Source organism: Diceros bicornis, chromosome 10, assembly GCF_020826845.1.
Source record: "Diceros bicornis minor isolate mBicDic1 chromosome 10, mDicBic1.mat.cur, whole genome shotgun sequence".
In the NCBI taxonomy this organism is placed as follows: domain Eukaryota; kingdom Metazoa; phylum Chordata; class Mammalia; order Perissodactyla; family Rhinocerotidae; genus Diceros; species Diceros bicornis.
This window is the reverse complement of record NC_080749.1, coordinates 68,773,845-68,792,592: the sequence shown is the minus strand read 5'-3', so window position 1 is coordinate 68,792,592 and position 18,748 is coordinate 68,773,845. Positions and strand designations below refer to the sequence as shown.

At 37.4% G+C, this 18,748-nt stretch overlaps 1 protein-coding gene across 3 annotated transcripts; it reads left to right on the top strand.

The window, feature by feature from the left end:
- Positions 1-90: 90 nt before the first annotated feature.
- ORMDL1 (ORMDL sphingolipid biosynthesis regulator 1) lies at positions 91-12,285 on the top strand. 3 transcript variants are annotated; one of them, XR_009221433.1, is made up of 5 exons: positions 91-203; positions 1,877-2,057; positions 7,167-7,318; positions 8,945-9,071; positions 10,705-10,786. XR_009221433.1 is itself a non-coding variant. In XM_058549421.1 (4 exons), the coding sequence occupies exons 2-4, from the start codon at positions 1,884-1,886 to the stop codon at positions 10,838-10,840; spliced, it is 462 nt and encodes a 153-aa protein (XP_058405404.1). In that variant the 5' UTR covers positions 96-203; positions 1,877-1,883; the 3' UTR covers positions 10,841-12,285. The 3 variants fall into 3 exon arrangements, 2 of the variants coding, with proteins under 2 accessions (XP_058405404.1, XP_058405405.1); XM_058549421.1 differs by lacking the exon at positions 8,945-9,071 and having other exon boundaries at positions 96-203; positions 10,705-12,285; XM_058549422.1 differs by lacking the exons at positions 91-203; positions 8,945-9,071 and adding an exon at positions 244-374 and having other exon boundaries at positions 10,705-12,285.
- The last annotated feature ends 6,463 nt before the right edge of the window (positions 12,286-18,748 follow it).

Here is an 18,748-nt window from a genome sequence, read left to right as displayed (position 1 = left end):
CGCAGCACTTAGTCCCGCCCCCAGCGGGGAACGTGGGATTGGCGCTGCCCGCAGCCAATCCCCTGGCAGCGCGTTCGCCTCTGAAAGCTTCCGCAAGCTGAGCCGCGTTGCGCCGGGGCTGACTGCTGGCGTTCGGCGTTGAGGAGACGCTGTCGCCGCCGGGCGTGTTCTGCTCGGAGCCGGCCGCCGGGAGTGGGGCGGCGGTGAGTGGGTGCCATCGGCCCCAGGGGCTGTGCTGCTGCCTGCGGCAGTGGGGAGCTGCCGCAGCGAGGCTCGGCCTACCGGGGAGGAGTGGCCTATCTGGCCGTGCCGGCCAGGCGGCCCCCGAGGCTCGCCTCCCACACCTCGTCGTTGTGCCGCGGCCCTGACGGCATGTGCGGCTCCGCGAGGGAAGGGGCGGGGAGGGAGGCACTGCGGCGGTAGCAGCCGCGGCTTTTGCTAAGCTTCTCCGTCCGGCAGCTCCGGCTGCCGGAGAAGGCTGCCCGTGGCGGTCGGCCAGGCGGGGGACTCCCCAAGGGGGTCGCTGCGGAGCCGGGAGGCTCTTTGCCGTCTGAAGTCATTGTTTGCCAGTCCTGAAGTGGCGCGGCAGGCGCCCTGGAAAGGTTTTCTGAACTGGGGTAGGGTCAGTACCACCGGGCTTTGCCTTCCAGCTCAGATGTAAATTTTAAGCCTCTTTCGAGCATTTTTTTCCATCCTGTGGAAAGTGGGAAAAGTATCTTGAGTAGTGGCATGTTCTAAGTATAACTTATAGCATATAAAAACGATACCCGGTGGATGTTTAGGTTAGAAGAACTATTTACTCCTGTAAATTTGAGACTTTGGCTTAGTGTAACCAGCTTGCATCACCATAAGCCTTGATGCGTGCTCCATAGATTTGGGGAGGAAGAAGGGGACATTGTACTCCGGAAGCACTTGTTGGATGGAGTTATGAGAAATTCCTCTGTCGGTGTCAACTCTGTAATCGAAAGGGTTTATGTATTTTTAAATCAGAGCTGTTCCTAATATAATCTAGCCCTGTTTCCGCCCTACAGCCTCACTGGTCAGTTTTTACCGAGATGATTAGGTATTCTTCAGGACAATTTTATTTTGTTAAGGGATTCTTAGACCCAAGCAAACATCATCGTTAAAATAACTGGGAGCTATAATCAGTTCTACCTTTGGTGTTCATCTTGAACGCACACGGGAAAGGGAAAAGCTTAAAAAAGAAAGAAAAAGCTAAAGTTTTAAAAGGGAGTTGACGAGAGTTAAAATATGCAGAAGACTCATTGTTTTAACCTAATTGTATCATGAGATTGAGAAACAAGCTTTATCCCTTGACCGTGTAAAATTTCCACTACAATGTGTTCCTCCCAGGTTCAGTATTCAAAAAGGAGTGGTTTGAACTCTGACCACTCTTTATGGATACAACATTACATTAGATGTAAAAGTCTCACTACTCAGAACAGAATGGCTGGGGCAGCTTTGCTTTTTATATGAGTTTATTCTGTTGGTAAATTTAGCTCCTGAGTTTTCATTTTGCTCTCATGATATAAGAAATGTAGGTTTTCTCGTTCAGTTTGAGTTTTCCTGCCCATTATTTGATTTAGTAAAAGCAGCATGCTAGGAGACAAGCTTTAGGAAGGGGATTTTAATTGTTTATTTTTTTCGAGGAGAACCATAAAAAATAAGTCTTGTTTGTCTTACCATAAAGTCAGATGTTAAGAATTCTTTACTGACTTCAGCATCTGCAAGTAGCATGTTTTGGAGGATGTGTTTGTTCTATTTAAGAACTAGGAAAAAAAATAATCCTAGTAACACTTATTTTGTCATGTCATAATTAGGAGTATTGAGGTTTCTAGTTATATCAGTATTGATTCATTTCATTGCTTTCTTACAGAGCAAACATGAATGTTGGAGTTGCCCACAGCGAGGTGAATCCAAATACTCGTGTAATGAACAGCCGGGGTATGTGGCTGACATATGCATTGGGAGTTGGCTTGCTTCATATTGTCTTACTTAGTATTCCCTTCTTCAGTGTTCCTGTTGCTTGGACCCTAACAAACGTTATACATAATCTGGTAAGAATTTCACCTTATACTAAACACTTAAAATCTTAAGGTATCATGGTTGTCAGGGACTGGGGGAGGAAGGAGGAGTTATTGTTTGTTTAATCGGTACAGTTTCAGTTTTGCAGGATGAAAAGAGATCTAGAGACGGATGGTGGTGATGGTTGCATGACAGTGTAAATGTACTTAATACCACTGAACTGTACACTTAGAAATGGTTAAGATGGTACATTTTATGTTATGTGTATTTAAACACAATTTTGTATAAGTATACTTTCTTGCTTCAGTATTGAAATTTTGAGCTTAATTATATCTTCTGTAATTCAGGATCTTATGGTGCCTTAGCTTCTTCATGTTGACTATCACTGTTCTGTATTATATGGTAGCTCTGCAAAGTATCAGAGGTTCAGTTGAGTCCACTGGCCATATTATGCAGCCCTAGAAATTGCCTGTTTAAAAAAAAACCCTGACACTGACTTTTCTTGTCTTTAACAGCCTATTAAAAGTAAAATGAAAGAGGAGAGATCCGGTTAATTATGACTTTTAATTGAATCTAGATTAACTATATATTTGTTTAAAGATATCCAAAAAACGAAGAACTTAGAACATTAAGACGGAAAAATGTAGGAGAAATAGATTCTTTGTCCATAGCACTTTTTTTTTTTTTTGGTGAGGAAGATCAGCCCTGAGCTAACATCCAATGCCAATCCTCCTCTTTTTGCTGAGGAAGATTGGCCCTGGGCTAACATCCGTGCCCATCTTCCTCTACTTTATGTGGGATGTCGCCACAGCGTGGCTTCACAAGCAGTGTGTCAGTGCGCGCCTGGGATCTGAACTTGGGAACCCAGGGCTGCCGAAGCAGAGCGCACGCACTTAACCACTACGCCACATGAGAGAAATAGATTCTTAAAAATTATTATTTATTTTATATCTTCTGGAAAGTATTTGAAGTTGACTGGAGTAGGACAAGAATGAGATGGTGGTAGAAATAAGTAAATGTCCATTAGTTCATAGGATTTGATAGGGAAACACTGTTAAATACTAGTGACTTCTCTGAAGTGTTTTACACTAATCATATTGCTTTTGTTGAAATTCTTTTCCTTTGGCTTCCATGGGATCCCTTTTTCCTAGATATATTTCTGATCTTTCCTTTTCTATTTTTTCTTGCACAGTCTTCCTTCTCTTTTCCTCTCTTAAATATTGTTGTTCCCAAGGTTCTTTTCTTCATTTCTTTTTATGCTATTGCTTGTATCTAGGTTACTTTGTCTATTCATATTTTCAGTTTCTCCCTGTAGAATGATGATGTCCATATTAATATTGCCAGATCACCTTGCACCCAAACAAGTATAAATTGAATTCATTCCTGATCTGTCCCTTACCACCCACAATCTGTTCCTCTGATTTTGTTCCTAATCTAAACTAAAATACTACTGTCTGCCCAGTAAGCCAGGCCAGATAGCTGTCAAACGTAAAATGATTAATATAATGTATCATCCAAACTGAGACTGTTTTGAGAGTAAAAGGGAGCTCTAATAATAGCTACTCCAAGAGGATAGGTATAAATCAGGACCGTCCATGCAAACTGGGATATATGGTCACCCTAGTCTTAGAGTAACTCCTTCTTACATTCCATATCCATTTAGTCAAAGCCCTGTCTGTTCTACTGCTTTGCTGTCTCTCAGCTTGATCCCACTGGCATTGCTGTCTCCCTGATGCTCCTCTTCTCTATTCCTCTATTCCAGCTTGGCAGAGTGATATTTTAAAATGTATGTCTGCTCAAGTTATGCTCTTAAGTCCTTCAATGATTCCCCACTGCATTCATAGTGAAATGCCAAGTTCCTTGTGTCTCATACAAGACCAGTTGATAATAGTGCAGAGGCAAGAAAGGAACTCAGTTTTATCTCACCCTGTCTCCAAACACAAGCTAAGCTCTAACAATAATGAAAATCGTCTTGCTCTCACCTTTTTTGCTTTGACTTAAGCTCTTCTTCCAATATTTTAATACCCCTCCCTCCTTCCTGCTCTGCTTGGCTGATTCCTACTTGTCCAAGAAAACTACTCAAGCATCACCTCCTCCAGAAAGCTACAAAATTCCCATGCTGTATTCTTTAATCATGTATTTATCATAGTTTTATAATTAGCGGTTTATCTTTTTTATTTTTCCATTTCTATATCTCTAAAGACCTATTTAAATGTTTGCTGAATAAATTAGTCTGTATTGTCACATAATTTTCCCTTATTCAATTGCAAATGTATTAAATGTACTTTAGAAGCCACTTCCCACCTCATGTTTTCAAGTTGGTTGACTGAGATTGAGGCACAGTATATGGCCATGAACAAAGGACAGGTAATTGACGACATAGGGAAGCAAACTTCTGACTTATTAGTTCACCACACTAAAAACCTAACTAACCAGCCATAGATGTAGCAATTATGTGACTCCAAATTTAAGTTTCTTTTGAAGATAGCCTACATTAAACCAATTAAAAATGTGAAATACATACTGAATGCTTTTAAATATGGGAAAATAGACCTAATTGATAACCCTAGTTAGAAAAAATACTGTTTTTGCTTTTCTGAACCATACAGTAGAAACCTACAGTGACTGTTTTTATTCAGTGCTACAGTTCACGCCTAGAGGTATTAATATTTCACAAAACTCTTAGCCTAGCTTTTAAAATAAATGAGAATTCTCTTCATTTTGAGTAGTAAATATTTGTTAAAGGCTAAATATAAGCTATATACTTTTTTCTTAATTTTTTTCATGTGAGTATAAATCATCCATCACTAAAATTTTATAGAAAAACTATTAAAAATGAAAACAATGGAGTAGAAGATATATGGTCAGATAATATTTTATTCTTTTTCATTGAAAAGGATATATGAAATAAACCATTTGAATATCATTCTAAACATTGGTGAGTGCATGTGGTTTGAAGGAAATAATGAGAGGGTTGTTCTTCTCTTTGATCAACTACTAGCACATGTGTGGTCTAGAGTAGAGATTCTTAACTTCTTTGGGTCACATACTCCTGAGAATTTGAAAGCATACAATATCTGTTTCATAGTCTGGTTTAAAGCCCATGGGAAAATGTTTTCCTTGTGCTTACAGAATAAACATTCCTTGGCTTAATGTCATCTTGACTTAATATCTAATACTTGCTATGTACCAGCCCTTGTTCCTGAGTTATTCAGGGTAAGGTGAAAACCAAGATGCAGACAACTCTATCACAATATATTGTGCTATAATAAAAGTATTTTCAATAAAATTCTGTACAAGCACGTAGGCAGGAGGTTAATTATTACTAAGGAGGAGGGCTTCACTAAGGAGTTGTCATTTGAGCTGAACCTTCAAGAATAAGGTAGTTGACCAGGTAGATTGAAGGCTTTTGCCTCAGCTACAAGGAACCTTTCCCTCCTCTGCATTTCCTGAGTACTCTGATTGTACCTCTGATAGCAATTTGTGTTCTACCTTCTAGTTTATGCATATATTTTTTTTTTCCTTACCATCTCTTAGAAGATTAAATTTTTTCAAGCCTGTTGACATGTCTTGTTCAATTTCATATATGCATACATGCCCTGTGTCCTGAACATATATGCCACTTATTAAATGTTTATTGTCTTGAATCCAATTGAGCATGAATCCATTCCTCTATAACTTAGATGTTATTGCAGCTAAACAATTTTTGAATTGCCTAGTGGAATAACTAGGAAATTGACTAAGCTTTGAAAAGAAGGGCTCTCTTAACCTAGTATAATAATATAAAAATTCAAATCACTAATTTTTCTATTTTTTCCATATATTTATTAAAAGTAAAAGTAGAGGGGCCGGCCCAGGGGCCTAGCGGTTAAGTTCGCGCACTCTGCATTGGCGGCCCAGGGTTCACAGGTTTGGATTCCGGGCGCAGACCAACGCACCACTTGTCAAGCCATGCTGTGGTGGTGTCCCGTATAAAGTAGAGAAAGAGCACGGATGTTAGCCCAGGGCTAATCTTCCTCACACACACACACAAAAAGTTAAAGTAGAAAAAAATGACATCACATCTTGACTTTGATTGGGAAAAACTGTTTCATGATAATGTTTAGGCTTTATTCTGTTATCAGTGCCTCAGACAGTGATCCTGCAAAGAACCACTACCTGTCAACCTAAGTGGGCATTATAATCCCAAGGAAGGCAAATCTAGTATACATTGCTTATTTCCTGATTAACCACAGAATTACATGTTTAAATATATCACTGGACAGAATGGCTTTTAGTAATTTTTTTACTTTGATTTATAAAAGCTAATTTCAAGGGAAACACTGTGAGGCACAGTGGTGATTTTAAAAGTGAATTGAGGCCGGCCCTGTGGCTTGGAGGTTAAGTGTGCGCGCTCTGCCGCTGGTGGCCCGGGTTCGGATCCCGGGCGCACACCAACGCACCGCTTCTCAGGCCATGCTGAGGCCGTGTCCCACATACAGCAACTAGAAGGATGTGCAGCTATAACATACAACTATCTACGGGGGCTTTGGGGGGAAAATAAATAAACAAATAAAATTATTTAAAAAAGTGAATTGAGTTGAACATTATACCTATTACATCAACCTATCTTTGTTGCTTTGGAAGAGAACTATTGAGACAAAGACAGTCCTAATATTAAATATTTTCGAAACCATTTTCCCCTGATACAGAGGTTTTTATTATTATTTACCAATTTGTATGTTTTTATCATTTTATAAGTATCCTCAGATTTACTAATATGACACTAAACTTTCCTACATATTGGGGAAAAGGTAATCCTATTTTCTAATAGGAAAGGTGTTAGAAAATCTGAATATAATGGTGTAAAGCTACCCTGATATTACTTTTTATTTTCAATTTAAGAAGAGATGAAAACAGGTTACTTTTGGTTGACCTTTTACTGGTTTTCACCAAATAATATCTATATGCCCCTGGAAGTTTTATTTTACTGTGAAGAAACAGGCCACAGCCTTTCACAATAATATGAAAGCTTAAAACTTGAGCTCATTAAGTTAAATCACACACTCTGTCACAAACAGACTGGAACTATCTTAATGCTTAATGACAAATACTAATTTTGTATTTGATATTGATTGTATATCTCCTTGTTTGTTTTCCAGGGGATGTACGTATTTTTGCATGCTGTAAAAGGAACACCATTTGAAACTCCTGACCAGGGTAAAGCAAGGCTCTTAACTCACTGGGAACAACTGGACTATGGAGTGCAGTTTACGTCTTCACGGAAGTTTTTCACAATTTCTCCAATAATTCTGTAAGTGGTGGAAATTTTTAGGGATAAGGAACATTGGATGAAAGGAAGCTATCCTTTTATTAGAATGAATTTGAATTAGAAACAATATTTTGTTGAAAATCTCTGTCAATAAATAGCTACCTCAGGTAGACTATAAAATAAGGCAAAATTTTTAATAAGCTGGTAATAAACCAGTTTTCACTTCAGGCGATAGCATACGGAGACAACATTACATGCTTATCAGTATGCCTAGACATCCTAGGATATACAGGTCAAATATATTGTAGTTCATGTCCTTAAATTGCTTATAAGAAAACTAAACACATAATCTTATTCCATATTCCACTATAAGGCTAATCTCCTTAAATAAGGATTTGGATGATTACAGATGAATTTCATTTTCCACCTGCCCCATTTGGATGTTCAGACTCCTTGCGAGAGACAGTATGGTTTAGAGAAAAGAGGGGTTAGGCCTTCATTGTAGGACGGACTTGGGTTGAATCCTGTATCCATCACTCAGCCACCTTGCTCATAAATAAAATTCTAGCCAGTGGTACCTAACTCAATCTGATGCTGTAAGAAATAAATGAGATAATATCTATTTGTGAGGCATCTAACCTTGTATCTGGTATCTAACTTCTTCCCATTACCTGATATTCAGGGCCCTCCACAAAATGGTACTACCTCCTTTTTCCTTTATGTGAATATTTTACTCGCACTCAACTCCCATCTGGTCAAGCTCTTCTAAGCAGCATTTCTTAAATACTCCATGTATAGTCCTATTTCTTTGCTTTTGTTCAAATCATTTCTCTTACCTGAAATAGCTTCTCCTTTCTTAATTTATCTGCCTTACTCTTCTTTTAGGATTTAAATTCTACCTCCTCAGTGAGATCTTTTCCTTAGCACCCAACCTTCAGTGATAATGGTCTGCTTTGAACTCCCATGGTAGTTGTTATATATCCCTCATTTATGCCACTTTGTAATATTTCTCTGTTATTATAAGTGTTTTATTTCTGCAAAGAATTTCTAAGTGCATAGATTGCTTTGAATTCCACACTTAGTACAGTTGCTTGCATATCATAGATGTTTTATATATTTCTTAAACGTTCTATACCACATAGCTTATACATAATAATGTATACATGATACAATCAGTGCAGTCTGCAGTAGCTGGAAAGACTTCTTGGAAGCATTAGAATTCCTTAAACTGGGACTTAAATGAGGGTAGGTTTCAGATGTTTAAGTAAGGGAAGGCATTGATCATAAAGTGGTAAGTTTCTTTTTCCTTATATTTATAGCACTTTGAGGAAATTTTTTAAATTTTTAATTGTTTTACCCCCTTATAAAATTAACATCAAAAGAAAAATGATTTGTATGGTCCAACAAAGATAAATGTGATAACAAGAATAATGGTTATTCAAAGATCCCTAAATTTGGATTTTAGCTCTTGCTTTCCAGCTATGTGACTGTAGGCCATTTTCTTGAACGCCTCAGTTGCCTCATCTATAAATGTTCAGGATTGCATTATAATACATGTAAAAAGCCTAACATATAATGAATTTTCAATGAGAGCTATCACAAAAAGGTCAACTAAAATGTGCGTGTATACAACATCTATATTTCTAAAAATATATTTTTGACCCACAGGGATGATTTCAAATATTCTGTGACTAAATTTCTTAGATAACTGAAGAAACAGCATTAACGTGATCTACATAGCATTCATACTTTTCAGAGTGCTTTCACATTTTCTTATTTGATCATCACTTTTCAGGTAGGTGGGACTTGCAATATTATCCCGGATTTTTAGATAAAGAAACAGACTCAACTGCCTCACCTTGCTCCAGATGTTGCAGCTAGTTGGAGTCAAGAGCCCAGATTAAATCCTAAACTACTAGCTTCTAATACAGATCTCTTTCTAGTATACCCTTTGGTGAATAAACGCTGTCACACTGATTGCCACCTGGGTTTTGCATCCCCTTGGAGGGTTGTCTAGTTTTTTGTAAGAGTCAAGTAATTTTCATATAATCTGCACACACAATTAGTTTTCATTAAAAGACATAAAGGGGACATATGCTACGGTATGATAAGGAGAAGCCATTCCAAGAAGAGGTATTACTTCCAACATATCAGATTTTAGATTAAACCTATAACGATGATGAGAAATCAAATGAGTTTACTAAATGCGAGTAGTAACCTATTTTGTTCAGTGAAGGAAATATGAAAACAGTCTTCAAGTATGTGAAAGCAGGAAGAAAGGGTTTAAAGGAAAGATTGAGGAATATGGTTTATTGTCAAGAAAGAATTTTCTGACTGTAGTTGGTGAAATAGGTGGAAGCTTATAGAAGTTCTCAATTTAGATGGTTCAGAAAATGATGTAGACAGCTCTGTGATGTTTTAATCGTACTTGCAAATAGCTGTTCTCTTCTAACCATGTTACACAAGATATTTATCTCCCCTCATGAGAAACTAATGACAGTATTTGGAGGAAAGGCTATTAGAATACTTTCCAGTGTACTCGAAAAGTACTAATTAGACCAACACCCATATGCACACTAATTTCTTAGATATGATCACATAAGATATGATGTTTTATTCTTTACATCCTATCTATGTTACAATACTGTTTTAGTGGCCAGATGATGTGTCTGCACTCTGCTATACCCTGGGGTAAAACTAGACATTCCAACTCGATGATTTATCATCTTAAAGGTAGCTTAGGCTTGTTAAAACAAATTCTCAGATGTTGGATGTCTTTGAAGATGTACAATGTACGTACGCTCAGTTATAGCAAAACAGCTGGAATTTTACAATAGTATCTTTCAAGTTTCCAGTTAAACTGGTTATAGACCTGTTTTAACTACAATATGGAAATGAGAACATCAGAAGGGCAATCAAGTATTTATTTTCTTTCAAAGACACTAAATTGTACTAATGCACTAAACCTCAGTTTTCACAGCTTTACAGCAGTGGTTCTTAAACGTTTTGGTGAGTCACAAAACCCTTTGAGAATATGATGGATACTTTGGATCTGGATCTTCTCTTCAGAAACATACACACGAATACAAAACTACACCTGAAATTTCAGGGAGCATATGAATCTTAGTTTGAAAGCCTTTTGCTTTAAAGGATGCTAAGTAGCAAACGTATTCTATTAAATGCATTTAACATAATTATAGAAATGCAAAATGTGCAGATATGCCTCTCCATTAAACAAAATTTTAAATCCCAAATAAAATTAGTTTAGGTCCCCAAACTAAAATGTTTCCTCTTGTTTTAGCATTCAAAAATAGTTCTGCTTTAGGTATTTATGTTTCAGTGGCCTTTTTTCTACCTTGAAATTTTTAAAAAATTCTAAGTAATTTATTTTTAGATCTTACATATATTCTTAACTTTTATTTCTGCAGATATTTTCTGGCAAGTTTTTATACGAAGTATGATCCAACTCACTTCATCCTAAACACGGCTTCTCTTCTGAGTGTGCTGATTCCCAAAATGCCACAGCTACATGGTGTTCGGATCTTTGGAATTAATAAGTATTGAAATGTTTTGAAACTAAAAAAAAATTTTTGCAGGTACTGAGTTTCCTGTAAGGAAGGAGTGGTTAGTAAACTGCACTGTTTCTGTGATAATGTGAAATGAGAAGTATTTACATTGGAGGTCCAATTGGTGGTTCTTCATATGCAGTCTTAAAGTGCAGATTTTTACTAGAAGATGCCTCTGTTTAATGCATCTGGTATATTTCTGAAGAGGGGCTTTATAGGCAGGCTGGGCAGGCCCAGCTTATAAGTTAAATGGCTATAAAGTGAGGGTGTAGTAGATAAATCCAAGGAAATGAGAGATTTATAAGAAACTGAGACCAGCTAAGCTTATAACAAATGGGCATTATGTTAGGAGAAGAAAATTTCCAATCATTCGGTCCTGGTCAGTTTAAGCAGACTTATTTGTAAACCAGAATCATCTCTTTGCAAGTTTATTATAGATTGTTTTTATTACCGTATGTATTCCTCTTGTGTTATATAAGAGGATATGTACCCTCTTGTTTTATACAGGCCCATTTCTACCTTATGAGTATACTTTTTTGGTTTTGCTGGCTCAACATTGTGTGTTGATAGATGAGGTCATTTTTACATGTATTAAGTTACTGAGTTCATGAAGGTCCACTTTCATGACTGATTGGTGATAGAAGATAGCCAGGCATCTTACAAACAGCTCTGAGTCAGCCTTCTAATTTTGGAACAAAGTGGGTTTTGCTGCCTCTCTAGACACAAGGCTGCTAAACCAATTAAGAAAATAATTTATTTCATGCAGTTAAAGTATATGGTAATTTAAAGGTCTCTGCTTATTTGGTTGTGCAATCTAATTGTTAAAGTCTGCCATTCTTTCGAAAAGGAAATACTAAAATGGACAACTATATAGCCAACCTGTGGTCTGGCAGAAACTGCTTCTCTAGCAATAGTACCACAGTAAATAATGGAGTCTTTTTTAGCAGATCTGCAGTAAAAGATAACCTTGTCTCTTCTCAGTCCTCTTGCTCTCAATCCCCGTATTTTGCCCATTAATATTTTGCCTTTCAATACATGAGTCTTAGTGTAGATAACCCAAAATGGTAACTATTTCCAAAGCAGCAACCATATTGAATTCTTGTGACTTAGAGAATCTATTAGTTGCTGACATTAATTGCAAGAAATAACTATATACTACTTTGAGAAGTAAATATGTCAAAAAAACAAAATTCTGATATGGGATGAAACTGAAAAACCTAGTAACATATGTAAACAAAATTGAGTGAAAAGAGTTACAAACCAATTTAAAAATCAGTTTGTTTCAATAAACTGACTTTTGGGGGTAATGATCATTGTTTTGTATTTCAAAAGTATTGAGTTTGGAAATCAGTTGTATGATAATGCCTTTGTATGTTTGTTTTTTCCCATGTATTTTTAAATAACCAGTAATCTATACTTTAATAAAATTTTTCTTTGGTGTAAGATGACTCCAAATTCAGTCATCAAAGTTATACTTACATTTTTCAAGTTTTTTTAAGTAACTGAATTTGTAAAATTAAGGTAGTTAAAAATATTCCTTTGTTTTTCTTCATGTTAAAGTTTATCTCAAAAGGCTTATATTTTTTGCACAGATTTCAGAGATAGAAATCTGCCTCTGGGGCCGGCCCCGTGGTGCAAGCGGTTGGGTGCGCGCGCTCCGCTGCGGCGGCCCGGGGTTCGCTGGTTCGGATCCCGGGCGCGCACCGACGCACTGCTTGGTAAGCCATGCTGTGGCGGCGTCCCATATAAAGTGGAGGAAGATGGCCACCGATGTTAGCCCAGGGCCGTCTTCCTCAGCAAAAAAAAGAGGAGGATTGGCGGATGTTAGCTCAGGGCTGATCTCCTCACAAAAAAAAAAAAATCTGCCTCTGATACAGGCCTTTTACTATTTTCTGCTTTTGCCCTTCAACGTTTTAAAAATATTTATTCTGTAAGTATTTGAGGGCCCACTCCGTTGTAGGTATTGTTTTAGGTATTGTGGACTTAGTTTGTAAACAAGACAAACCAAGTCCTTTCCCTTATGTGCTTACATTCAAGTTGGAGAATAGATAATAAATGAGTTAACAATATGTTTTATGTCATGTAGTGAAAAATGCCATGGGAAAAGAAAAATTCAGCAGTTGAAGGGCAGAGGAGCCTGCCTCAGAAAGCTCTTCCCTAAAGATCCTAACTAAGATGACATTTGGACAGAGACCTTACTGATGTAAAGGAGCAAGCTCCTGGGGAAAGATCTGGGGATAGAGGCTTCCCAGTACAGGTAATGACAAATATTAAGGCTCTGGGGCAGGAATGAGGGTGAGATGTTTGAGGAAAAACAAGATAGCCATGGGGGCTAGAAAGGAGTAATAAGCAAGGAGGATGAGAATGGTAGCAAATGAGGTCAGAGAAGTAGGTAGGGGTCAGATCATATAGGGCTTTATAGACCAAGGTAGTGAGCAAATTTTATTCTAAGCTTGACAAAGCCATTGGAGAGTTTCACACAGATTAAAGGGATCTGATTTTTTTTTTTTTTTTTTGGTGAGGAAGATCAGCTCTGAGCTAATATCTATTGCCAATCCTCCTCCTTTCCCCTCCCCCCCAAAGCCCCAGTAGATAGTTGTATGTCATAGTTGCACATCCTTCTAGTTGCTGTATGTGGGACTCGGCCTCAGCATGGCTGGAGAAGCGGTGCATCGGTGCATGCCCAGAGTCCGAACCCAGGCCGCCAGTAGCGGAGTGCGCGCACTTAACTGCTAAGCCATGGGGCCGGCCCGTCTGTTTTTTTTTTTTTTTTAAAGGTTACCAGCTAATGTGGAGAACAAACTGTAAGGAAATAGGAAGCAGGAAGAATAACTGGGAAGCAACTACAGGCAAGAAGTAGCTCAGACTAGGGAAATAGCTGATGAAGTGGTCAGATGTGGCATATACTTTACACATACAGCTCACAAGACACTGATGTTTTGAATGTGGGATGGGAGCAGGGAACTAAAATGACTCCTAGTTTTTTGGCCTTAACATCTAGGTGAATGGTTGTGTTAAATATGGAAACTGTTCCCAATTTCACAAATTTGTACAGTTTAAATTAAAAAAAAAAAAGCTGTGTTTTTTTTAAAACAAATTCTATAATGACTATTATTTGGAACAAAATCAGTTGCTATGCTATAATTGCTCCTAATTTCAAGGCAGGAGACATAATGGCAATTTCTAAAATAGGCATGAGCTCAGAAATCTCATTAATTTTAGCTTTCATTGGTGAATCTTTCCTGCAGCAGTTATTACTGTGGATTTCCAACGGTCGTTTTCTATTTCCCTCATTCCTTCTACATTTATTTATAGGAATTCTTCTGTAAGGAAGGTTTTTCCCTTTTCCTCCATTTATTTATTCAATCTTTGCATTATTATGGACTAATGGATATTTTATTCTTTGGTTTATAATCCATTATTATTAATATGTTGCTCCAATTGTCCTCCAGCTTTGGCTATTGGAAGCCAAAGTTCCCAATGGAACTTTCCAAGTTGACTCCTGTGTTCTTTGACCTGCCCCATCCTTGGTTTTTTTAAGCATAGAACTGTATCTTTTAGGTTTATGGCACTATTATCTATTAAACTATCAGGATCCTAAGAGGAGTAACAATATGTCCTTAACAAACTTTATCTGTGTAAATCAGCCTTATAGAGCTGTATGACACTAAGAGTTGGGAAAGACCATAGAGGCTATGTAATTCAACCCCCTGCCTTACCTTGAATTTTCGTTAACCACCATTCCTCCATTCAGTTCTGTGTTAGCTCCAATAAAGGATACAAATACAACTTACAAGGCTGCACTTTTGTAATGGAATTTATAACTTGTTTTACATTGAGCCAAAATCTAATCCTTATTCTATATAACTCTTCAACTATTTAAAGATAAGTTTTAAACTGTTGTTAATAGCACTGAATAAACATTACCAGAGGCTTCACCATTTTCCATACGGTTTCAAATTTCTCCCACTATCCTGGTAATTCTGCTCTCAGTTGCAGGTCATTATTACATAGCATGAGAGCTAACTACAGGAGGTGATGAGATGTAATGTCACTACAACAGTCCTACTTCCCTTGTCCTGAATACTTTTTTTTAATGCAAACTAATATCATTTTAGCTATTTTTGTGTGTGTCAGGAAGATTAGCCCTGAGCTAACATCCGTTGCCCATCCTTCTCTTTTTTGCTGAGGAAGATTGGCCCTGGGCTAACATCCATGCCCGTCTTCCTCTACTTTATATGGGATGCTGCCACAGCATGGCTTGACAAGCAGTGCGTCTGTCCGTGCCTGGGATCCAAACCTGCGAACCCTGGGCCACCGGAAGCAGAGCGCGTGAACTTAACCGCTACGCCACCAGGCCGGCCCCCATTTTAGCTATTTTTGACAACCACATATCACTGATTCACTTTATGCTCACTAAAACCTCAAGTCTTCATCATGTAGTGCTGTTAAATGATGGCTTTCCCTTCATATACTTATTTAATGAATTTATTAAACCAAAGTCTAAGAATTCTTATTTTTCCTATAGAACCCCATCTTGTTAGATTTTAGCCTATTGATTCATCTTGTCTACCTGAAGTTGAATCTTAATTGTCATGCAATATATTTCTCCTATATTATGTCTCCCATATTAATATATGTCACCAGTAAATATGACCCCAAAATACCCTCATGCTAATCCTGAAGAAGACAAATGCAGCAACCCAGTGTAGACCAATGCAGTTTAATAATCTTTCTAACAGGACAGATAGAAAACAGTAATTCCCAAAACAGTTCCATGGTTATTACATATTGGTGTGGGAAATGTAAACAGGTTCAGGTACTGGGGAGACGGGTCTAGGTAAAATAACTCTAAAAGGAAGTTTGGAGTAGCACTGGGAAGGAAGGTAAGAGAATAGCAAAGATCAACTCTCATTCATTTTGCTTGATGTCAAAAAGAAAAGTAGTGAAATGTCTCAGGTTTTTATTTTACTCCCTAATTTCAGTTCCAATTAAAAATGATTCGGCAGATAGTTTGTTATATGAAGTTTAAATTTGAACACATGAGAACTATAGACATAAAATTTAGAATACTGAATATCTTGGGTATACAGTACACAAAAGGCTTCAGCTGTACTGGATGATGTTTACCTCTTAAATTGGGTGTTGGGTTCACAAAAGTTGATTATATTATTCTTGATACCTTTTCATAATCTGAAATATTTCATAATTAAAAAAAGTTCAGTAAAAATACATTTAGATTTTTATGTTCAGCATAGTAGTGTAATTTATTCCATTTCTTGACTCATTCAAGCCCTGTCTAAAAAACTAATGGTTATGGAAGTGACTCAACCTGTTGCTCTAAAATTAAGTTTAGCAGATAAGCAAAGTTTATCACTATGTCCTTTCACTCTAACTGCATAATTATGTTGATAAAAATACATTCTTCTCAAATACAAGAACTATAGTAAAGAAATTACATCATTAATACTGTAAAATGAACTCTATTTTTAAAATATAAAATATGAGAGGAATTTTATATAAATTTTCTGACTTTCCAATTATGTAGTTATAAATTTTTATTGCCTTTTTGAAAAAGTTCGATTTTGCAAAAATTCTATGTTTATGTTGACCATATTGTCAAGAAGATGAGCATGCATTATTTTCTTCATTTTATAATTGTTTAAGTGGGAACAGAGAAGCCAAATGATTTGTTGGCTGTTGCCTGGGAAAATTACAATATACCACCTACTACATGAAGACGTGACACAGTGATCCTGCTTTGAAACTTTTGTCCCTCCTATGAATTATCAAACTATATGGTTCCATCATGGCACTTAACAGTCATAGGGAGTATATGGGAGCAATAGAGAGATTCATCTTCTCCCTCCCCTGCCCAAAACACACATAGATCCCATATACTTGAAAAATAAGATCATCTGAGTATGACAATTACTCAAAAAATTAAACAGAATTACCATATGATCCAGCAATTCCACCCATGGGTATATACCCAAAAGAAGTGAAAGCAGGGACTTGAAAAGATATTTGTACAACCCATGTTTACAGCAATATTATTCACAATAGTCAGAAGGTGGAAGCAACCCAAGTGTCCATTGTTGGATGAATGGATAAACAAAATGTGGTATATACACACAATGGAATATTATTCAGCTTTAAAAGGAAGGAAATTCTGACACATGCTACGACATTGGATGAACATTGACATTAATGCTAAGTGAAATAAGCCAGTCACAAGAGGGCAAATATTGTATGATCCCACTTATATGAGGTACCTAGGGTAGTCAAAGTCATCAAGACAGAAAGAATGGTGGTGGCTAGGGGCTAGGGGGAAGGGGAAATGGGGAGTTGGTGTTTAATGGATACAGAGTTTCAGTTGGGGAAGATGAAAAAATTTTGGAGATGGATGGTAGTGATGATTGCATAACGATGTGAATGTACTTAATGCCAGTGAACTGTATGCCTAAAAATGGTTAAAATGATTATTTTGGTACGTATATTTTACCACAGTAAAAAAAATCATCTGAGAGTAAATTTGTAAAATAAGTATAATGGCTCAGCAAACAAAATATAAGGCAAAATATCTTCCAAAGATGAGACCTGATCAACAGTATTACCATTGATGAAAGAATGTTCCACATCAAAAGAGATGTTTGTCAGCAAAGAAACTTAAAAAGGAGAAACGCAAATCACAGTGTATTTTTACCACAATCCAACCTATGAAGAGCATAAGACAGGTATATGACTCAAGTGGAAAGGAGTGAATCAGGCTTAAAACCTTAGCCATTAAATGCACCAAACTCATTTCTAATGCTTCCATTCCATATTTACCAAACAGTCTTCTGATTATAATAATTTGGATCTGGCTTTCATTGTAATTTCGTCAATACAGAGAAGGTGAGGACCAGCAAGCCCAGCTAGCCTAGCTCCTTCATCGTTGGATTTCTCATTTGTATTATGGTTTTTACATAGCCGTTTCTTAGCAAATTGAGTGTGTGACTCAGGACGCCAGAGTCCAGTCACTTCCAGATCTGATAAACCAATTTCAAGCCTAGAAAAGAATCAGATGTTGAAACCCAGAAATCACACCAGGGTCCTGTTAGGCTGTGGATACATCTGTGGCAAGCCTATACCGCCTTCCCCACTTCACTCGCTCGATGCACACTTTCTATAATGCTGTATTGTAATTGCCTATTATTAGATTCAGTTCCTTGAAGATAGGGAATGGATGTTACCTTTTATCCTTAACAACTAATAAAGTTCTCAGCACAAAGCAAAGAACCCAATAAATATGTGATAAAATAAAATTCAATTTAGTAAGACATAATTAGGGAATGAGTATTGTAAAGATTCTTCTGTATATAATTTTTCTCTAAAGTTTACAAGTAGAAAGTTAGGCAATAGAGATAAAATGAGCGTAGATTCATTTGAAACTCTCAATTCAAGTTGAAGTTACAGTGGTTAGGCCATATTTCGTTAAGAATGCCTGAGTGGCATTCAAACCACACTATGTGATCTCCATGAAAGCCCGGACAGACCCCAGAGAGCATACATGCCTTTCCCTCAATAACTTCTCCTCTAGTACAATAAAGAACATGGAAGATGTGTACCTTCACTTGCCAAATGTGTAGGACTGGTCTAAGTGTCATTTCTTTCTACTACTCAGAGGCACTCAGTCAGAGGAAGAATAAAATTCCTTCCTAATGTGTCCTAGAGTTCTGCTGTTGCACATAATGCAGCATTCAGATTCAACTCCAGCCAAGAGTGCCTAGATGAGGAATCTACTGATGATACTAACACAACAGGGATAACTCTTGACAGCAAAGGAGAGCATTGGGACACACCTGCTGAACAACTCACATTGCAAGATGACAATGCCAGATGTGGAAGGTTTTATGTCCAGATT